At 45.6% G+C, this 23,962-nt stretch overlaps 1 protein-coding gene across 1 annotated transcript in view; it reads right to left on the minus strand.

Annotated features, from left to right (window-relative positions):
- Positions 1-643: 643 nt before the first annotated feature.
- LOC126522237 (uncharacterized) overlaps positions 644-23,962 on the minus strand; it is a 30,379-nt gene continuing 7,060 nt past the window's right edge. The window contains exons 3-4 of the mRNA XM_055066288.1: positions 4,810-5,045; positions 644-4,051 (exon numbers count right to left, since the gene is read on the minus strand). Coding sequence (XP_054922263.1) covers positions 3,580-4,051; positions 4,810-5,045 — 708 coding nt within the window. The 3' untranslated portion in view covers positions 644-3,579. The remainder of the gene's footprint in view (positions 4,052-4,809; positions 5,046-23,962) is intronic.

Below are 23,962 nucleotides of genomic sequence, written 5' to 3' on the forward strand. Positions count from 1 at the left end.
TGATTATGTGGCACGCCGTTATGGGGGACTCCAGAGTAATTTTTACCATCTGGGGTTGTTTAATGTGCCCCATATGCACCGGACACGGGTGTTTTTTTGCATTTCGGCCCCATCGAGATGCAGCCGCTGCAGCCGGAATTTCTCCGTTTTCTTTTCAAAATAAGATGTTTATGTTCTATCTGCCCACTGCCTGAAACAACCCGAAAGAAAGTGTGAGGTGTTAGAGGAGCATTCACACTTGCGCGCACTTCGTCTCGGTAGTTTCTCCTTACTTCTTCGGCCCAGAATGCTGTCAAAGGGTGCAACTTGTGTGAAAGACCACGTGACTTCATCTAAAGCTCTACATGAAACGCGTCTACGATTAACAAGAACTTGAGCTGGACCAGTTGGCTTAGAGTTAAGTTTCTGCGATTCGATAATGCAGGCTCTGTTGCTTTAGCAGGGCTAGTTTTCAAGGGTTCACGTGCGAAACACTATCTGTCTTTGAGAACTGAAGCCAAAACTGTAATAAAAATCTTTCAAAATAAAGGACTGCGGGGCATTCATACCTGCTTCTCGTTGAAATGCGCCACATTACGGCTTAAACGCTCGAAATAGGCCTAGTTTAAACAAAATAACTACGCCTGGTTGAAAAAGTGCCACATTCTTTAAATCAAAAGGTGTTTTATTTTTTTTTATCGAGATTGTGAGCGGCACCTACCGTGGTGCACGAGTCAGTGAGCACTCTCGTTGGCCCGATGATGAAGCGATTCCACTACCTAGCATGCAAGTTGGTTTGTATAAATGTTATCTGCATAACTTTAAATTTATTTGTAAATATTGATGCAAACACATCAGCTCTTGTCCCACCGGGGCCGCTGTGTCCATCTTCGCAGTTTCACGCCAAAAATTTTGGCACTTGTGTAATTCAATAATCTGTGTCTGCCGTGTAGTCTCGAAACCACCTAAAAAGCTGAGGATGATGTACCCGTGCTGCGAACAGAGTCCCGAACAGCCATAGTGTAGTTCTTTTTTTTTTTTCATTCTGCAAACAGGAAACGAACCGGAAAAATATTGGAGCGCGTTGCTCCTTAGCCCAAACCGAATTGAAATTTCTTCTCTCGAAGCTCCGGTTTCTAATCATGCCTCCTTTCTAATGTGGAAAAGCACGCTGAAGCACAGTTCTATCACGGATACCTTTCAACTTGCCCATTTCTTCAATATGATATTGCTCAAAAACATAAACATATACCTAAATTCATTTCTCATGAAGTTAGCCACAATAATATCAGAGGAAAAAAGCATTCAGTTAGGTGGTCGGTCTTAGCGCAAGAAATTACAGAATGAAACGCTGGACAACCCAACCAGGCCTTGTATGACGTAAATTACTACAAAAAAAAATGTCCATCTTCCTGAAAAAGGTAACAAAAGTTCCACACATTGCAATGTGACCCAACCGCAACACATATGTCAACTGCTTTTGCAACTACGTTGCAACAAAACAAATAAAAAGGTACCAAGACGTACTTGCTATTCAAATCATCTATCGACAAGCAAGTCAAGCAGGGCGCCGGGCGGAAATCATCCTCTTCCACGTAGCTTCACAACCTCGCGTCACTATTGTCGTGACCTAGTGCTCTACAGTATGGTCTCAAACCGATCTTGTGGGTAAGGCCACATCTTTGAACGAAACAGCGCACAAGATGGCACAACGCGAGTGGCAATGCTCTGCATCTTTGCCAATCACCTTGTTCCGTCTTTTGCGCGATTTCCTTAAAAGAGAAATGGTTTCCCATATCATAAATACTACACGTGACAGCATTTGAGGGGAACCCATTAAAAAAAAAGCATGGGAAAGAGCACATCGTCTCCAACTAGTGCGACAGCTGTAATATCGTGTTTACCAAATAAATGGAGTAAGAGAGGTGAAAACCTTACCCGCGTGCTTCAGATTCCCATATTGTACGCTATATATGTCCTTGTGAGTAACCACAACAGAAATGTAGTTTTGAGTTCAACGGTGGGATGCGCTCCTTCAGGCAACGTGTGGTTAAATAATGCGTCGAGTGTGCACGTATAACTCCTTAGAAAACTGCAGAAATGTGAGACACTTGAGACTAATGTTTTACACTCAATGAGGCACATTTTTATCAAGCATTGTATATCACTTTACACATCCCGCTGGCGCGTGCGCTTAGACTTCTTTATATAATTAGGCGCTCTGCAACTTCAGAATTGTCGTTCGTGTCCTTCATTCAGAACTTGCATGCATTAGGACTTCATATGAATAATGTTGAAGTTCTAATACACGAAACTCGCTGCATAAGTATGGAAGGGGAAGGTGAAGCGTCCGGTTTAGCCTGCATTGTTAGGTTACAATCAACCAGAAGCAGACGCGACGATCTCACAAGGAACATTCTTTGAGGTCGACTCATGAGCAGCCTTTTTTCATCAATTGGACTTACCTTACTTAGCAGCTGATTATTCTCCCTGAGCATTGCAAGTGGGGTATAGCGAGCTGTGTAAAAGGTTCTAAGGAAAGGAGTTGCTGGCTTGAAAAACTCGTCACTTCGTTGAAGCGTTAACTCTGTGTAACGAGAAGCGCCTTTCTGCGCATCGTAATGTTCATTCAAGAATTCTGACAACACGCAGTTTACAATTCCATATTTACAACATATTTAAATATTAATTTACCCTAAGAAAGAAGCTACTATTTTGAAAGGAACTTGAATTGTTGGTGGGTTTTTCCTTCGCACACTATTGTTATTTTTCTTCGGTTTTTCGTGGAAGACCATTCCTATTCATAAGGCCTGACCACCATCCTGATGCAGTACATTCCCTAAAAATATTGCTCTCCAACTCCCACAAAGGTACTGACTAAACATGGGGGCCGTCGCCCACCCAAGGACAAACGTAAATTAAGTTTACTAGAACACCATGCTACCACTCTCGGTCAGAACGCCAGCGGCAGTGAGCACGCGTGCTTGCCTGAAAGCGAATGTTCCTTGATGATGTTCATTCCGCTCCTTCTCGGATCCGTGCCTACGATAGTCCGCAGAACACGTCACCTCGAACACTCGGCTCGCGGGAAGACTGCGCTCGCCGACGCACCAGCGCCTAAGCTTCTCGCTCATGCTGTTGGGGTCATATGCTAATCGTAGTACTCTTCTGCCGTTCTGCCACCTCAAACACTCAACGTGCTCGGCCGTGAAAGCGTCGTCAAACCAGGGATAGCACGGCGGCGGCTACGGCGCTGGGCAGCCTGTAACGTCCTGTAATACCACAACCAATGCAAAAAAAAAAAAAACACAACCAATGCATCACTTATTTTCCCCCTCCGCTGTCCTCGGTCATTCTGTGAAATAACTGCGCACAATCATGGAGTATAGAACAAGCAGGACAGGCTCGTAATTAGGATTTAGAGGAACTACGAGATAACTAGATCGAGGTATTGGAACTCTAGCACTGATGAGATGTCCACCTCATCAAAAGGTACATGGCCTTTTCGAGCTCCACAATGCAGTTTGCACACCATGCACTTTTCTGCATTTAAACACCACCGCATCCACGTGTGCGTTCAAGATGTCTAGCCATGGCGATTTACCGACCAGAAAACTGAATTGTGATTAGTGCCCTACTCTCGTCGTCTTGAGATGAGGACGGCCGCTTGAAGGACTTCCGGCCCATTAGAACATCCTTGAGCATACTCTTGAGCATGTCATATCCCGAAGATCCTTTGTTCAAACCGTGGTACGGTGACGCCATGGCAACATTCACTGCGTTTTTCTTCGCGTTGTCCCTGACTCCCAGAATGCTTGGCGCGCTTGCTGCTGTGCCTCGAGGAGCGTTAGCCGGCAGGATCGACAGCGCAGCACTAGAACCTTGGACGCTAAGTTTGGGTTGGCCCCGGGCAGCGTACATCTCGATCAACTCTCCTGGTCTCAGCCGACAGCGGCCGTAAGTCTCGCTACACGTTCGGGCACTGCGCGATGCGTGCCCGATGAAGGCGGCGTACTGGAATGGGAAGCTGGAAAGCCTGGACTTTGATGGGTCTGGAAGGTGGGGCCGTTGCCTGCAAGCCAATCGAAATACATAATTAATGCTGACTGGTCTTGTAGAAATTGTAAGTACACTTACGAGAAATCGTATTTGCTTAGTGTTTCATTGCGATGGCAAATATACGGACACTCCCAGCGAATTTTCACCGTGGTCGTCACCGTTAGCGTCGGCATGTCCGTGGGGCTGCACTTCTATTTATGTACGTGTGTGATTGTCCATGCCGTATATGCAGGTCATAGTGCTACATTATTCAACCGCTTAAGTTGTTCCTACCTTTCTTTACGTTCCCTTATTATTTCTTTATTTTATTTTATTAGGTTTATATTATTTATTTATTTATTTTATTTTATTAGGTTTATATCGGTCATACAGATCGATACCTAAATGAAAAAGTTAGAGAACGCGAGCTTTCCGCAAAAACAGAAACTTTCAGCCCACTTGCTCGTGCATTGTGATTCCTGCACGCGAGAGGGGTTCGCATTCTCACTAAGAGTATGGATGGCCTGGCACGTGAGATAATGAAAGCATGCTATATTAAAAAGGAAAGCGAGGTGTGTATCTGTGATACGTCTGTGGTTCTACGTGGGGGCGAGTACGAGTATTTTTAATCATTATTAGATTAGACAGTTTCTGGGAATCCCCTTTTCTAGTACAATTCCATGAGCGTTTCAGGTGACTTGATTTGCGTATGTGTTGAACCGCTACCTAATGTGCAGCTTTTCTGAGAATACAGTTAGTTGCGAGTGATTCATAAATTATGAGGTTCCTCACCCGAACAGTCCAACGAAGAATTGCTCGAGGTCACTTAGGGTCCGCTGGTGCTTTGCCGCTTCGAGCTGGCAGATGGCGCGTTTAAAGCAGTCACTGGGGTCGTTAGCCTCGAGAACCTCGAAGAGCTGCTCGATGTGCGCATCGGCTTCGTCATGGCGCAGAGTCACCGTGCGCGGCTTCGTTGCCGGGGCCGACAGGTCCCGTTTTTTGCGGAACAGGCTCGTCAGGAAGGCCAGCTGCAAACGTGATGGAACAAAAGTGTGTATTTATATTCAGCCCGCCGGCCACGAAGATCGAACACTGTCAATTGGGCATCCGTGTTCATATAACTGCAGCTGCTCATCGTAGCCCGAATGTGAGAGCGCTGGGAGTGTTGATTGTTAGGTACAAGGCAGAACACCACATTGGCATACCGTATCTGTTTCGAATAAACATGTAACTGCAGTGGCTAAAAGGTGGCCGTTGGGCATTTCAGTTTGTTGTCGATAGGTGCAGCATGCTTTATTGTGTCTCTACCTTTGTGATGCAAGCAAGAAATCACGAAAGAAAATTGTGGCGATAATAGAAACGCCAGGGCCTTGTTTTCGAGATCCCAGCTTCCTGCTTGAGCTCAAGAATATATATTGGCGCAATTATTTGGTACAGGTGGAGTAATATTTTTACAATATAAATACTTTGCTGACCACTCAGGACTAAGCAACGGAATGCAAAGACATACACCCCACCAGAACTGGAGAGAATGACGACTTTCAATAAGCGGTGGGGCTCATAGCTGATGGGAACTTAAGCTAGTCAGCTGTCGAGCGAATGAATAGTGGTATTGGGGGGGAAAACATGGAAGAGAGGAGGGCTAAACTATCGCAGGCTCGTACTTACAACCAAAATGGCGCAAACCCTGCCTACTCTTTAAAAGAAAAGGGAACTGACAAAAAAGAAACGAGACACCTAAGCATTCCGAATGAGTTGTGAATGTGAAAGCATTAATGTCCAATTGAACGTCGCTGAGCAGTTCTTCGAGCTTTGCGAGGCGACTAATGTACCGTGGCGACACGTACTGCCCGTTTCAGCAAATAGCAGCAGACTGTGGGGCCAACGCCGCAGGCCACTGACGTCCTGCGCGACGAGAAACCGAGGAAGCAGCAGTGGCCACCAAGGTCGGCAGACGCTCGAAGCAGCTAATTTCAGTGTTGGTGAACAAGAGATATGGATCGCGTGCCAGCTTCCGAGAGGGAGACAGTGGCATCCGCACGCACGCCTCGCTCGACCGGCTCGCCGACGACAACTAGCATCGCCCCGCGGCATCGCTTCACCGTATCCGCTCCATCGAGGCGCCCTGGTGACGTGGCGTCGCGGCGATACCCTCTCACCTCATGCAACACCATTTGGCCCGATCTGCTCCACCAAGGCACGATCGTGACGTGGCGGCGCAGCCAATGGAAACTCATGCGCGGTTTCGCCACTACAGACGTCGACTATTTCGCTCAATGGGCCCCTTGATGCTTTCACATTAAAATTTGAAGATATGTATAAGAAGTAACGAAGGAACAAAAAGAACAAGCTAGTAGGCCCCATGCATAGACTAAAGCGAAACAACGAATAACAAAAATAGAAACACGGGAACAGGAAATAGGAAACACGCAGGCAGAACTAACTACAAAAAAAATAGAACGCTAAAAAAGCAAGAAGCTTTGTTCCTCGCACCAAAAAAATTGCTATACAAACGCAAAGCCAGGTAAGTTTCTTGTAGGAAAACAAACAAGGCGGGTTGAGTATGGTCGTGTCGAGAAACACAACCATGGAATAGAGGCAATAGTCAAACGTCGTACAATCCAACCCAAGCACGCTATCGTGCCCAGTGGAGACTTGCGCTGTCCAAGGAAAGTAGCAAACTTTAACATAAGGTGCCTCAAGTATTTCGCACAAACCACAAGACACAGGCGAGAGACTGCCCACCCGTCATTAACTGTACAAACGTTTAGACACCCCGACAAAGCCAACCCTTAGCTTCAGGAATAATTCCCTAGCACGACGAGCCTAGTCTCGATCTCACACATGGCGAGAAAACGATCTATTCGTAACATGATGCTCTGAATTATGCTTGAGGAGGTATTGAAGAATTCACAGAGGAGCATTGTCAATCCAACAAAACATTTCAGGGAAGTCGTATTCGTTGTGAGCATAAGTGGAAGTGAGTCCCTCGGTCTCTTCATTACAGGCGACACCCACGGGCGACGATATCCAATGTCTAACGAGACATAATTCTGCTGGTAGACTCAATGATCTTACGTTCAACAGGGCGATCAGCTTCACTTCTCTATCTCGGTTAAGGGCAGAGCGAGAGTCAGAGAGAATGCCAACATTCGATGTGCGTAACTCTGCTGTTACGTTCCTCGGAGCAAAATCAGTCGGTGAGCTCCGCTATAATTACGACAGAACTCATCTCTCGATGTCTGTCGAGCGTAATGCGAATAGTATAAATCGAGCAATGTAGCGACAAACCATTGTTTGAAGTCGCGTTTATTTAACACGTGTAGCGGTAATTTTAAGCCTTCGTCGATTCCGGTATATGCGACATGCTCCGATATTGTCCCATCTGTTGTGGCATTCGCCTGCCAAGGTCGCCCATCAGCATGGAGTCATGACGACGACGGTATGGCGCTCACGCGGTGATGATGAAATGGCGAAGGAAGCACACTGATCGAATGGCAAAGGCCTCTAACGGCAACGGCATGACGAAAATGAGGTGTAATAGATTCCTGAATAACAGCGATCGAATAACGACGACAACGCGATGACGGCATGAGGGCAATGACATGACGAGTGTATGGCGACAATGGCGTGACGACGGTGGTATGACGACAACCCGATGAAGGAGTGGTATTAGACCGCGATGAAACGACTGATGCGGCATGAAGACGACAGTATCAGAAAGGATGCATAATAGCGTATAAGTGATGCGGACGAAATGACAACGATGGCATGACAGTGGTAGTAGCATAATCACAATTGAATGACAACAGCAGAATAAAAACTAAAAGGTCCTTGTTTCCAGCTTGAGAAGGTTCTTGCGCCTATTCATGACGAGTAAAAAATAAAGCGTGTACGCTTTGGTGTGTACAGTGTGTAAGAGAAACGTGTAAGGGAAAATATACAATCAGTGTGTTACAAAACATTGTGTTTAGTCAGTACAAATGGCATGTATGTGTATACAGAATATAATAGACACACATAAGTATTTCCGCTTGCAAGAGGTTAGAAATTTATCATATAGACATTATATTTACATGTGAAAACACAAACAGCAAATAAAAGTGTCTAGAATTGTCCGGGAGGTCAATCCTATTTGGAAATTGTTACACATGTTAGTAAAAAATATTTATTCCATGCATACTTGCACACGAACACTAGTGTCCATGTATACTGAAAACAACATTGAAAAACAAAACCACACAAATGAAGGAAGTAGCGACTTCTTATAGGTAAAGAAATGTTATGAAAATAAATTACTTTATTTGAATTAGGTAGTTTCGTATTGTTTTCCAAGTAATATAACTTATCTCGACACCATTTCGTGTAGTATAATTCGTAAAGATGGAACGCGATTGGTTAAAGGATTGGTTGGTTAATTAGTACGGGTAAGTGGTAGCAGCCACCTCTTCTTTTCCCTAATGGTGTGTCATATATCTGTTGGTTCTATTAGGTTGCACAATCGTGAGAAAGCTTCATTGCTATACCTTAAATACCTCCAGTATTTAGGGCAAGGTCAACCTCATATAAATTTTGTTGACACATAACATTATATGCCGAACATAGCTCAGATGTAAGTGCATCTAATGGGACGTTTGCTATATGACGAAAAGCGTTTTTCAGTAGCAGAAATAATTTACTGATATTGCTCTTTGACGTGGTACCCCACATAAGGTGGCAATACGTTAAAACAAATTAGAATAGTGCATTGTAAATAATGAGCTTGACTTTAGATGTTATCGTCTCACGGAATATACAAAGCACGCCGCAAGCCTTGGCTAAACAGGACGCAATAAGTTCAGCATGTTCCTTCCACAATAATTTTTTTATAAACTGTACCTCCCAAAGATTTGACGTTAGGAAAAACTTCAGTTACTTCAGAGCCAACCAGCAACAATATATCTTCTATGAGATATTTTGAGGGTAGTGCAAGCCTGGCAGCTTTTGCGTTTGTTGTATTTAATTTGAGAGCATTTACCTTGCTCCATTCGGCCCATTGTTTCAGTGTGTAATTTGCTAAGAACGAGAGACCGCCAATATTACAAGACTGAAAAAGAAGGATGGTGTCGTCCGCATCAATGATAAAGTTCACACTATTAGGAAATGTTGACAATGTCGTCAATTTAAATTAACAACCATACTGGTCAAAGTAAACTTCTCTGGGAAATTCTCTGAGTAATTTCCCCCGATACGTGAATCTTCTGATGAGATTGAATCGAGTTGTGTTCTGTGGTTAAGTTTAGAATGCAAACGTTTGAAAGAAATGCCTCGAAACCCCTAACAATGTAGTTTAGTAAGGGCAGTTTGATGATTAGCCTATCAAATGCTTTAAAATAGTCCACGAGAATTCCTAAAGTTTGTTGCTTATTTCAAACCCATTTAAAATGAAACGTTTTAGGTTAGTAGGGCCAATTCAGATGACATTCCAGCACGAAAACCAAATCGTTTATTTGATATGATGGAACACTTTACAGAAAATGGCATTATTGTTCTGTAAATATATTTTTTTCTAATCCGTTGAATAGGACAGGCAGTACTCAGACTGGCTTGTACTTCGATAGAATACTTTTGTCAGCGGACTTCAATAAGCTTAATTTTTGCGCGCAGCATTTTTTTTTGGGGGGGGGGAGTTATTCATGTTGACACTTATAGTTTTGAAATATGAATAAGTATGGGTGGTAAGAGTTCAAACACGAACTTAATAGGTCTTATTTGGAGCCCGTTAACATCATGCGCTTTACTATTTTTTGATGACTGCAATATCGTGTAAACTTCATGTCGATCTTTAGGCTTAAGAAAAGGTGCATGTCCGTTGCGTGTGTCCAAAAGTTGGTTGCTGCTGAGTCGTGAGTGCTTTTTTCTAGACTGGTGAAATAATCAATAAATACATTTGCTATTTCTTCGCCTCTTGGCGTTGCTTATTAACGACGAGTTCAAAGTCAGCGCTATTGCAGACATCGGAATGCAAAAGCATAATAATTTCGCGGCATTAAAGAGAGTTTCGAGTAATTAGTTCTTGAAAGAGGTTTTCATATGATGGAGCATTTCAGCATTTCTGATACATTTTGTAACATAGTTTCCGTATTTCGTGAAGATTGCAAAACCATCAGGGTTCCTCGCTGTGAAACACTTCTGGTACATTGCACAGAATTATTAGAACCAACTTTAGAGGGCAGGCTCTCCATAGCGTCCAGGCATTTAAATGGGCAACCGCAGTGGCGCCGCGATCATATTACACCGTGAAAGCGCGCAGGCGCAGACGACGACACATGGTTTTGACGAGACACGAAATTAACGCAATCACGAGGCTGAACTGAACTGAACTTCGGGCCATACCCTTTGTAACGGGCAAGTAGTATTCCAACTTACTCAGGCCAAAAAAAAAAGAAAGCAAAAAAATAATGAAAGAAAGGGAAAAGCAAGGAGAGAAAAGCAACGTTGTTAAAAGAAAAAAGAAAGAGTCGGCTAACAAGCAGCCCACTAGGGTCCACCACTGGGAGAGCCGTCTTTTCGTCACGCTCACCGCAGCCAATAGCCCTTCGTCTCCGTTACCTGATGTGGCATCGTCGGCTGGTCGAAATCCCAGCGCACGGGATAAGGCGGCGTCTTCTGGCGGAAAAGTGGAAGGGTTTTTGCACCGTAGCACTACGTGTTGAATGCTCGAGTCCTACTCGCCGCATGCCCTACAGGTTGTGCTGGCTATGCTCGGGTCGTAGTGGTGGCGATATTCCAGCGTTCTGAGCGCGCCGGCCCGCGCCTCAAACAACACACTGCTACCAGTGCTGCTGTAGTAAAAGTCATCCCGGTGGATGTCTCTCTTGCATTCCCTGTACAGCTGCAGCGTAGGCTTCGTGTCCATGGCCATTCGCAACATTTCTGTTTCGTGTTGGCACACCGACTGCTTGCCGCCTTGTTCAGGGCAACAACAAAAAACGTAACTTCCGGCGCAGTTGTTGCAGGTGCTACATCCACCTTGTTCTCAAGCCATTGGCAATGATGTAGTCAAACATCTTGCGTGCCCACTGATGCTTCTCTATCATCCGCAGTCGCCCATCATACGATGTCTTGCTACTAGCCTCGCGTGCATCAACGCTTGACCAGCCAAGGTCTCCCTGGACGGCCCCATTGGCGACTTTCCCATGGGAGCCCGTTCCCAGGTGACCGACGGCCCGCTGGCCTCGCTCCAGGCACTCTCGAGTCGGCGACGGCAGGCAAACGAGGGCGTTGGAAAAGGTTAGGGCAGGGACGTGTACCTGCTTCAAGAGCTCGCGAACCATGATGTAGCGGTTGAAGCCCCACATACGCCGCCGACGTAGAACACTGGCGGCCAACCTTCACGCTCTGTGCAGGTGATCTTCTTGGGTAGCAGTGCAGTCAGGCTTTGAGCAGAGATTGACGCCCAGATACCTATACTCGGTCGCCCGTTCAACAGCCCGGCCTCCGTGAAGCGTGAAGGGTCGATATAAAGTACGGCCGGGTCGGAAAGGTGCAACACTGTACACTTATTGGCGTTAAATGAAAGGCCCGAAGCCGCCATATTGTACGTGCAGCTGTTCATCTGTGTCTGAATATCTGCAGCACTTCCCGCCATGAGTACAATGTCATGCCCAGGTAATACCCAGCAACCTCTCATCCCCCCGTCAACGTACCCAAGGGTGAACCCAAGACCCAATTGGCGTTCCACTTGGGACTCCTCTACATGCTGTATGTGTCCCAAGCAGCTGGCGTTCAACTTGGGACACATACAGCATGTAGAGGAGAGGGAAAAAATGACATCCCTGTTTTAGCCCCCGGGTCACGGAGACCCCGACCGAGCGGCGCCGCACATAGTTGTGACTGCCTTTTGTACAGGCGCTGGAGAATATTGATCCAAGCTTGCGACTCAGGCACTGTAGCAGCTCGGCACGTGGGACGCTGTCGTACACTTTGGAAACATCCAAAAAGCAGCAGACAAGAGCACGCGCTTCTTTGCGGCCTATTTCCACAAACTGGGTCAAAGCAAACAAATTATCTTTAAGCAGTCAATCCTTCCGGCATCCATTCTGCAGCTCTGTTAGATGGCTGTTGGCCTCAGCCTAGGCACTCATCCATGTTTTCAAAACCTTGGCGAAGACTCTGTATATCACAGACGAGACCGTGCCAGCTCGGTAGTCGCAGAGCAGGCCTGCGTCACGTCCTCTATTCGGGATCAGTCTCACGCTGCCACGAAGCCAATCTTCTGGGATTGAGTCCCCTTTGAGGTTGCCAGTGAAAATATCCGCTAGCTGCTCTCTTGACCGCGCGCCTAGGGTTTTCGCAATGCCGGCAGAGATGTTATCTAGACCGCGGGCGGTGCGCGCGCTGATGACACCTACCGCCTTATCCACAGCCAGCCGTGACGCCTTCCAGTCCAGACGGTAAGGTGCAGTTTCCGTGCAACAGCTGGGTATGGGGCTGCAATTGGCCGCCTGTGTCCCGAGTGGCATTCCGTACAGCGGCTCCAGATGGCCAGATAACAGGCTGTGTGGGTAATCAGCTTTGCCGCCGGTTACTGCGTCCCGTATCGGGCGCTACTTTGGTTTGCTGTCGAGGGACGACAGGTATGTCCAAAACTTAGTCCCTGTACTATCACCCTCCTTCCGAAGGGCCAGCAGTCTGCACTCGCCCTCGGCGTTCTTACGCTGTGTGACGGTCTGCATTTCGTACTTTGCTCGGGGGTAATTTTTCACGCTGCCTGGGACGCTGCGTCGTCGGTCAGTTTCGCAGTGTGACGGTGCTGACGGTTGGCTCTCCGTCTGGCCTCCAGAAGAGCTTGCACTTCTCCGTCCCACCAGCTTTTTCTGGTCCATCCACCGCGTGAGTTCAAGCGCCTTTCGTGCTTGCGGATGATGAGCTCGAGTTCTGCTACGCACTTACCGTATGTTATGGTCTCTTCGTGATGGGAGCTGCTCTCGAACTTATGAGTCACTGCTTCGGAAGCCATAACGGGAAGAAACCTTTTCACCGGGTCTTGCGTTTTTCGCCTTGTCTTGCGCCACGTAGATGCGGTGTCAGCATGGTGGCGCCATCTATTTCAGGCGCCTGCAAGCGCTTCCTTTCGGGCGCCGTAAATTCTAGATCAAAAATTTATAAATAGTCATCCGGCCTTTCTGAAAGATATACAGAACGAATTCTAAATGTTATCCAAATATAGCTGCTATGTGTAAATGCTTTTTTTTGCATAATAAGCCACTGTTTTTGCATAATAATCTAAATACGCATAGCGATATGAAAATGAGCCATAGCAACATGGCGAAGCCTTTGCGGTTGCCTCTTCTTTCGGCCAGCTTTTCTTCTGGAGTTAGTATGCTAACTCAATGGTACAATGAATCCTCCCCATAGATCATTCTAAGGGATTCGTCATTAAACCACGGTGCCGATATTCGAGTTGCCTTTTTTATTAATTTGGGTTTAAAGCAGTTGTCACATGCTTAATAAGAGCGCGTATGAGTGTAGCATATGCATTGTCAGCGTCCTCACGTAGAAGCACAGAGCACCAATAAGTATTATTAATTATTTCTCTAAAAGCGTCTAGTGTTTTGTAATTGTTTTACTGGAAAACAAATCACTGAGACTGGCGCATTGATTTTGAAGCTCGACGAACCTTGAAGAATAATTATATATTGGAAATGGATCGCCCATGTCAGCCACAATCACTCCCCATTTGGTGGTATCTTCTGAACAGTTTGTGGTGAATACATCGTGTAGAGTTTCAGGTGGATTACTTACACACTTAGACGCTGTGATAACATTCCTACAGTAAAAAGAACGAATGAGTAGTTGCAGTTCTTGGGATTAGGTAGTGCATTGTAAGAGATTAACATCGAAATCGCGGTTAATGGCACAGTTCATTCGTTTAAACAGACAAAATTGAGTACCCTTTCAAGGAAATAAATAAAGTTATTGATATTTCTATCAGGTGGACAATACATAACCACAAAAGCGTATTTTTAAACTGCAAGCTTAACACTTCGTAATCTGGTGGGATATTAGAGAACTCAGACATCACGGTGCCAGACAACTCATTCGATACTATCTGCAACATGTCGCTGCCACATCAGGAAGGTCTGTTCAGAAAGAAAGACTGGTATACAGGCAGGTGACACACCTCACTCTCCTGCCTGCACGAAATCGCAGTTACCATAATCACGCTAAATTGAAAAGAAAACTTGCTTAAAAACGTGGTAAGATTATCACACTTGTTCCTTTGAGATTGCACATCGAAGTGCAAACGCTTAAGTAGCTGCAACCATATGGCGTTACAATGTCACCGGATGTATCCATTTACATATAGGCAAAAGATAAGATGGTCGGGAAAGGAAAGAAAATAAAAAGCGCTGCATTTAGCTAACGATGGTGGCACGTTGCATTTTTCAAACCCTGATTCACACGATGTACGCAGTACAGGTGATGTGCCCCTTTAACGTGCGAAATTTTTTTTGTTCTTCACCCATGCGAAACGCCGGTTTACTTATTTCTGTCTTAGCAATGGTCATGCCTAAATGCTTCTTGAGCTGCTTGGAAAGGTGCTTGTTTATGTAGACAGCCTAGTCCGAAGAATATACGATGTCAGTTATACTGTCATGTGCCTCCTGGCGTCATTAAAGACTGCGTCCGGCTATTGAAAACCACAACTATGTTTGGATCAGAGTCAGCATTTCCCCACGGAACTCGGGGGCAGGATTTGACGTGCTGTTTTTTTTTTTTATGGTCTCACCGAGAACGTCAACAACTTTGCCAAGTACGCTTACGAAGCTCTCGGGCCTCTCCTGCGGAATTGCTTTCATTTGAATATTTTTAGTGTGAAATCATTTTATGCAGGGATCCACCATCAACTTCCTGTAGCGGATGTGACCTCAGCGCGAGCATGTAAAATATGGTATCTCTTGACAAGGATGACGCCGCCACCTAGGAGCGGTGAAGCGAAGTACTGCAACATGACATTAACGAGCGTCGACAGCGAGCGCTTCCGTAGTCTCAGCGCCGCGGAGGCTCCAACGTGGTAACGCCTGGTGTAGGCGCTGTAAGCCTTCTGTTGAGGTGACGACGCAGTTTCCGCACGTGCTTTGTCTTGCAGGTCATATTATGCTGTGATGCCTCATAGCCTACGGAGTGCAGCTTCAACATACATCAGCAATGCTTGCACGCCGCCTTCTGCTTCGCTTGCAATGGCACTAACTAAGAAACTACTGTACTAAGCAGCGAAGAAAGGCAACGACGTCGATGGGCGAAACTCGTGTTAGTCCGGCGAGAGAAACGCCAGCGTGAAGCAGAACGCCTTCGCGCGTTTGCGGGGCAAGATGCGGACTCTGCCACTCGCATTCCTTAAGCTGAACGCGTCGTAACTCAACTGGCTGTCCAAGACCCTACGAAGTCGGACCAAAATGCACGTAAGGTCGTCGAAGCGACTCCGCAGCAGGACGCTTCGCGCTAAGCAAACCTGCAGCACGGTCGCCGGCCTGCCTGTCGCTGCCGCGGACCGTAAGTTCCCGAAGCAAACATGCAACAGCTTCTGTGAACACACATTTTCGCTATCGTGTTCTACCGACTGCTACGAAAGAAGCATCAACCATGTCCTTTTTCCTAGATTACCGACCTTATGCAGTAACTTTAACAGTGTTTTCGTGCGCTTTCATTTTCAACGCCTGTATTTCGGAAATAGCAATTTGGGAATGGTTTTAAACAATGCTGACACCCGCCGTGGTTGCTCAGTGGCTATGGTGTTGGGCTGCTGAGCACGAGGCCCCGGAATTAAATCTCGGCCACGGCGGGTGCATTTCGATGTGGGCGAAAATACCTCTGTACTTAGATTTAAGTGCACGTTAAAGGACCCCAGGTGGTCGAAATTTCCGGAGTCTTCCAGTACGGCGTGCCTCGTAACCACAAAGTGGTTTTGGCACGTTAAACCCAATAATTTTTTTAAACAATGCCACCATGTTCCCCATGAGAGAGAATGGGGGCTGAATCAGCTGATTAAAAAGTGCTTAACCATCCGATGCGCAATGGTGATTCTTGATGTTATGTTCAGTGCTCTTTTCTGCTTGCAGCCTGAAAAACGACTTGCGGCTCTTGCCCTCTTTTAGTGTGATCAAGGAATCCGTACGGGTCCCGAAACGTCTCTGTGTGTTTTTTCATCTTGACTTGGTCAGTGGCCGCAATTTCTTCATCATCATGTTACCTGACCAGACGAACTTTCGTCGAACTCTTGACTACATAGCCTGAAAGGTGACTGGTGGGTTTCAGTGAGTAATGCAAAAGGTTGCATTTCACGAGGCAACGAAAGCATAAGTAAGTCGGAGGGTAATGCGTTTATCTCGTTGTAGTTGAACCATTAGGCTAGGCAGCGCGTTTAGAACTGGCAATCTATACACCACGCCAGAAAATAAACATGACTGATAGACCTGCGGAACCGTCGTCTTGTCGAAGCCGGCACCTGTAGCAGTCAAACCGGCTCCATGCTTGAGGAGGTAGTACGATTTGCATTCTAATAATTTAAAGGTAGGGCCCCCAAAGGATGCGATCATTGGCAGTTAAGTCAAAAACTTATGTCGCATTCAGATTACCGCCCTCTCATACAGATACAGTCGAAGCATTCTCGACGGGGGTGTTGTCTAGGATGGTGAGCAATTGCAGCCGACTTGTCAAGTGAAATTTCCAAGCCACTGTCTCCCAAGTATTATGAAGTCGCATTCAGAGTTCTCTGTGGTCTTGCGACAAAGCGAGGGCCAATATGCGAAGGGACGTTGATGCATATAGCGATGTCATCAACATAGATTGCTATGCCTATTGGAAAGACACATTCCTGAGGCAAACGACTTAGGAGCCAGCCAAAAATGCAGTTAAATAGGACTGACGAAGGCACTGGCTTGCGGGACGCCGCGAATCAAAGCGGAAGTTTCACTTATTACTCCTCGAACGCGCACTTTCATTGCGCGTTCCGATAGAAAATTGCTCACGGAGTGTGACCGGTGACCCGAAATTTTAGTCATCATAAGAGCGCAAACGATCGCTTTATGTGGAACCGAGCCGAAAGCTTGATTTATGTCCCTAAATATATGTGGATTAGAGCTTCAATCGAGCAACCATGAACGATGACACGAGCCCGGCAATGCTGTCCAGTGCTGAACCATGGCAACGAAAGCCACTGATGACATCAGGAAAGAAATTCAGCTTCTCCATTATGTCATATAGACGAAACAGGACCGCTTGTCTCGTTATGGTGATGACATCTGAAGTTTATAATATAGGCCGGTAAGACTCGAATGTTTCTTGTAGGTCACCTGATCTTTTAAATTGGCACCACCACGGATGATTCGCCATAATTAGGAGTCAGACAGGTTCGCCACACATCGTTATATTTTTTCAATAGAGTCTCATAAAAAGCGCTATCGATGTTCCCTAAGGCTTGGTACATAGCACCGCCTTTTCCTAAGGCAGTCTGACAAGAGTAAAGTTTGGCTCATCAGTCTAGTAAGGAAGACTATAGCAACAAATTAAGGTACTCTGACTTGCCACAGAAGAGCGGTCGCTGTTTCTTATATATACCTCGACATTGGAGAGATGAAAAGATCTGGTAATGCTTCCCTCCGAAATTCCAGTGACTAGCCAGTTGATATACGCCCAACTCAGCAGTTCGGTTCCTACGGACTTCGCAAGTGCGGAGAGATTCGAATGTGCCACATTATTCCAAATCTACTTGCAGCGTGCACTGAACGACATATGGCTATCAAGCTCTTGGGAAAAAAGCTGTTTCGTGTGCCGTTGTATGGCTCCTTGATCGCAGTTATGCAATGTCCAGTCTACGAGTTTTTTAGAGCCCTGTGCCATCCTACAAGTGCAGCGTCCACAGGCGCAGAGCCTCAAGAGCTGCCCAGGCGCACTATCTCTCATTGATACCTAAGGTGGATGGTGGAATGAACTTGCATTCGTTCCACAAATACATATGGTCGGTCATTGAATATTTGCAAATCATGTTTTACAGTAAGCATATTAACCTCGGCTCCACGACTGTCTCGTTGATGGTAACACCAACGTGGATAGTGGGCAATGCAGCCTTCGCATAGCACAAACAAGCAATGGGGCACACCGAGACTAAGAATTCGAGCCGTGTGGTTTCTGCAGAACGTGTTGGTCAGTCGTGTATGCTTGCCACTTGGCATTGCATACCTGAAACTCACAGTAACAGCTGCACACGCCAATTCGGCGCTACAGATGACGTCTATACCAATACCGTGAAATATAAGTCAGCACAAGATAGAGCAGCCTCAACGTAGTAACAAGTAGCAGAAAATATGGTAGCAGAAGTATCTCGCACCGTCTATTGGCGACTACCTCTCGCACACAAAGTCTCACGCAGTTCCATTTATTTAGATAAGACGTTTCCATCAACACCATAGGAAAGCATCAGTCGTCATCGTCATCATCATCATCATCATCATCATCATCGACGACTCTGACACACAGGCCGGCGCTTCGGGCTACTGGCGGCTGCGCCAGTCATGTGCTCGCGCATTAATCTAAATGCCGGCGGTGGTAGTCGGTGACAAATTATGAACGAGCAGACAAATGTTATCTGTTTAATACACGTAGTGCCTATGCAAGTAGGCTAGCGAAAAGTGCTCAATGGCAGCATTCCATTTTTTTATTTGCAGCATACCAATAAGATGAATATCGTCGCCTGACCTTCTTCAAACAACATATTTACTGCAGCGTTGCCTATGGATACTAGGCAACTATAAAGAATTGCGCCAAATACGGCCGCCATTTCCGCAAGCGTAGAATCTTTGCTGCGCAGAACGGCTTCCCTTTGATGGTGTTGCGAGTAGCACTGCACTGTTATGTTTCCTGCAACCGCTTTTCCATTGCGATTCAACCATTTGCATCGCATCGTTTGAAAAATTGAATTAAGATATTGTTTTATTGTTGTTACGAAAGAAAGTGGATGTAAGGGAAAAAAGCCTCGCGCAGTAGCTTGCAAGTCCCATTAAACTCCACATGATAACAGCTCGAATGATAAATATAAAGTGTTATGGCTTTTGTGAAAGCGAATGCTTGCATTAGCGACAGAACATTACATAAGGGCATTAGAATGCATACACACAGACTAAATCGGTGGGCTGTAGGAACAGTTAAAAGAATGTATATTAGGTGAATTTAAGAAAGGAGGGAGTAGCTGATTTAGCAATAAAAAAGCAAATTTCACATTGTATACATTGCATTTCATATCTAATTATACAAATGCATCGAAATTTATTAAATCAGAAATAAAGTAGTAATTACATTTTGGCTGCCTTTTTCACTCAAGTTGGCCCACTAAATAATTTTTCTGCAATAAGCATGTTTAACAGGGCAAGTTTCCAATTGGTATAAGCTCCAGCAACACGGCATGGAACTTGAAGCAGCAGTGGCGCCTGTTACATTTACTGGTTTTTCTTTACCTTCCACGTTTCCATTAGGTCAGCATTCTTAGTTCTAGAAGCAACCCTTTATTTAGATTTATCATGTAGCCACAAGGGTCAGGCACTGGAGAGATATGTATGCATCTGAAATACCGCTGTTACTTTGTTCGTTTTCTGGTATGCTTTTAGTCACTTGGTGATACTTCTGTTTACTGCGATGTCATCAGCAACAATTTATTTGCGCTAGCGCTTTCTTTCGGTTTTCATGACGACTGCTTATTCACTCGCAGCTTTCTTAACTTTGTTGCAATTTTGATTGTAATTCCGCTCTTCTCTTCAAAGCTTCGCCTACAGAAGGTGTTTGAAATCAATAAAACGTTGTCTGGATTTTATGTCCTGGTACGTTCGCAGCCTACGTGATCCAATATTTCCTCGTATACTAAGAACCCAATTCCCGTTTCTAAGGTGAGCAGGCAGACAGAACTCAATATTTCTTCAAGTTTAACACCCTCAAGCTCGTCCAATCTATACCTCCCTTTTCGTGTATTACGTGCGCGGCTACAGAATTTTTCCAACAAAACTCATATACTGTTGATTGATAGGCCATGACATATTTTTTCATAGCGGTTGTTGAAATTTTGAATGTGGCGTCCCGTACCGTAATTATTTGGGAAGGAAGCAAAATGCAAAGGAAATAAATAAGCAAAGAAACAAATAAATAAATACATGAATACCAAATAAAGCCCAGTACTGCAACCTTCAGCGACATGACTTGTACGCTTCAATTGTGGTACTGAGGAAGCACTGTTTTTGTGGAACGTGCATTGCATAGCGTGCCAATTAAAAACGTAGCCAGGGGCTCTTTAACGCAAAACTATTCTGACCTGTTTTTATTCCAATCTCTTGCCGTCAAATTTACGTACCCACCAACGCAAGCATCAGGCGGTAACCCGCAGCGTTGCTTGAAAATCCCAATCAAATGCGCTTCTCGTATGTGGGATGTCACTAGTCTTGGTTTCAAAGCGAATTTCATTGCCTACATTCAGAAGTTTTTGTTATCTAATTGGCTGACAAGACGCGAGGAGCACGCTCGATTGCAGAGAGTTTCAATGGGGCCGAGCCAGCACAGTGAAACTAGATATCAGTAGGGTGGTACCGGCGTCTGCGCGCGCTTCCCTTTATTTAGCTTGCGATGGCTGGTCGAAAATCGCGGTGGCGTGCAACTAAAGGTTAAAAATATCGCAAAAACTGATCCTCACTAAAGAATAATTGGCACAGCCATGTCGTATACGTGCCGATAGGCCTAGATTACGTTATACTGCCGCGCAAAATTACTTATTTTCCGCAAATAAATTCATGCTTCCCAGCAGCTCCGAGTAGCCAGTGCCAGAACGATCGGCGGGCAGCCATCTTCTATTCCTTTCTGAACGGGGCAGTGTCCGGCTATTCAGAAAAAAAAATGAAGTGTTTTTTCGGCATAGTAATGCGTCTTCAATGCGTACACATCACTTTGACACGGTGAGCTTTCTCGGTTTTGTGACGTCGCGTGACAGACAGGCGACGTTGGCGCAGCCCGAAAATGTTTGACCAATAGCAATTGGTCAAATGATGCTTTTTTCGCTAGTGGCGAAAAAGGCTTCGAATCAGAAATTATAATTTTTATGTCGCTCGTTCTAATCACGCATAATCAGTGTGCACATATCGTATCAGATATGTGCAGTTTTCGCGGTTCTCTTGACATTGCGAGACAGACAGGCTCAATGGGAGTGGCCCGAAAATTTTTTAACCAATCCATGAGGGCCGATCGCAGAATTGGAATAGAAAAGTTTGGAGCAGCTTTTTTTTTTCTACAGCGCCTCACGATTGGGATGAAGAACAAGTCCAACTCGCTGCCACCGGAGTGTAACAAATTAAAGCCGTAGTCGTGCCTGTATATAGATCGATAGAATTTAACGACAGGAAAGACAGAGAGGTCGACCTGAGCTAGTGCGCTGTAGTCTGCTACTCGGCACTGGGGAAGAGGGAAGGGGAGCGAAAGTACTGGAATGGATGATGATGATAACAGAAGTGGTGAGTGCGTATGTATATAAGACAGTTGCGCTGCTGGACCCGCTCGTCTAGCTTGGTGTCGTGCAGAAATTTTAACAGCACTTTAGTTGCCCACATCTAAGTTGCAGTGTCGGGCTACTGGCCGAGGAGAGCGTCCTCCGACAGTGGTTGTCTGCTAACGCTGGCAAGCGATCTTTCGAACATCCTTCGTTCCAGCATATATGCTGGGCAATCGCACAATATGCGTTCCAGCGTTTCAGGTGTCTAGCAGTGTTCACAGTCAGGGCGGTTCGACTGGCCGAAGAGGTGCGCGTAGCGACGGGTGAAAGCAACGCCCAGCCGAATCCTGTCTAGCAATGATGTTTTGCTCCGCGTAACCTTTGGGGGCGAACAGAATTTGCCGACTGGGTTGATCATATGCAGGCGTCCGTGAATGTCGTCATCGGGGGCTCTGTATGCCTTTGTAAGGTCCTGCATGTGATAATGCACTAGCTGGAATATGAGAACGTGTTTGGATAGCTCGGCTTATACCTGGCTACGCATTTCTAAAAAAAATCACGCAGAACCTTCACTCCGAGGTGTCTAAGTATGCGTACGCATTGCGCAACTTGCTCATCTCCACGCATCCCGGTGTCATTATCAGCGTTACGAAACGATGCGGCCAGCACAAATGACAGCGCTGCGGCTACACCAACTGGTGTAGATGGTGGGACAAGGTGCATTGATAACTTAAGCAAAAGTACTGAAGGTGGCGGCGACAACTGCAGTGATGTCGTTCCGATCATTACAAGCCGTTATCGCTCTTTGGCGCCTTATCCATCCGCGTCGAACAATTATGAACGATTATGAACCATTATGGCTCGGCACCGCAGACCTCATCTCGAAAGTATTTCGCAATACCGTGAGAGAGTACCGACTGCTGATAGCTTGGAACGCTGTGTTCTCGCCGCTTACTTGGCACCGAAGAGAGGCGCACGGGTCCGTTTCTTGAATGCGTTTTGCGCAACGAGCAGTGTGCGGCATGTGCTGAGAGCTCCGTGAGCGCTGTGTTCTCGCCGCTTCTTCTGCATTGAAGCGATAAGCAGCACGAAGGTAAAGTGGCTCACTGCCGTGGGCTCTATCTTGAAAGGGATCGTCTTACATGACGGACGAACGGAAAGTTTTTCCTTTAGGTAAGCGCACAAATGCTTACGCATTTAAAATTGACAGAAGGTCTTTCTCGTCATCACTTCCACTGAGACGATCGAAAATGGACTGAGGGGCGCGAATAATTTAAAGAAAAATTGCGCAGTATACTTCAGCTGTGTCCTAAATTGCCCAGGCAACTGTACGGAGCTCATAAGGAGGATTTCGGACATTGCCCCTGCTGCCATTTGTCGAACTTAATCGCAATACAGCAGCTTAACTTATTGAACATCATATTTAAAAGGGTATGTCAAAAATTCGTTGGAATTTCAACAAGTATGAGTTAAAAGAAGTCGAGAGGGCACGTCCATAAAAGAACGAGCGTATTTATGGCACTTATTCTTTACTTTCCTGCTGTGTTATTGCAGCAGGAAAGCTCTTATAACGCAGCAGGAAAGTTAGCAGCAGTGTTTTAATACTCACGGAAATTCTGTTATAACGCAGCCAGAACACTACAACTTCGTGCCGCAAATACACATATTATTAAGAGGGCGTGTCATCCTACCGTTCCTAATTGAATGTTGTTGAAACTAGGGCAGCCCATATACTGCATACAGCCGAGAGGGCAACATACTCAATTGGACTGGTTGGCAAATGTTTTGCTATGTCCACGGATCTTGCTTTCGTGGATCTCTCCTCTCAGCACTGCATGTCTCATTTTCTTTTTTAGATGGCCCGTTTGGTATAATTAATTATTTCGTGGTCCATATAATACTACTTACATATTAGGATGTAATAATGCCAGGAGCTTTTCCTAGTCATGCCACTGCGTCTTTCATTCGAATACATATTTGAATGGAGGAATATATATATATACGCTCCAATACCATACTTATAAGGGTCGCACGTTTTCTAGCGAAATTTGACAATGCTGGACCTTACACGAGGTCGAGCAGTTTTTCCAATCTGGCGGCCGTGCATAATTCCCGTGGACATTTTATAACAAAAAAGCTATTTATACTTTCAAACATTTAACGATAGGTTAAACGACAATACCACTACGTCCAACGACACTGTACATCCCACATAAGTGTTTTAAGACTGTTCTGCAAGCATTTTATTTATTCGTTTATTTATTTATTCAAATTTGGCTTTCAAGTTTATCGTTTGACTCCTGCACGGTTGCGGCCCTTACCCGAGTGTGTAGGGTATATCAGGCACTCCAGCTCATTTTGAAGTTTGTAAGGTGAAAACAGAAACCAGCTTACGTTACAATATGCATTATTACATATACTACAAGGTTTACCACGTTGGTT

The sequence above is a fragment of the Dermacentor andersoni genome, chromosome 6, assembly GCF_023375885.2.
Source record: "Dermacentor andersoni chromosome 6, qqDerAnde1_hic_scaffold, whole genome shotgun sequence".
Classification (NCBI taxonomy): Eukaryota; Metazoa; Arthropoda; class Arachnida; order Ixodida; family Ixodidae; genus Dermacentor; species Dermacentor andersoni.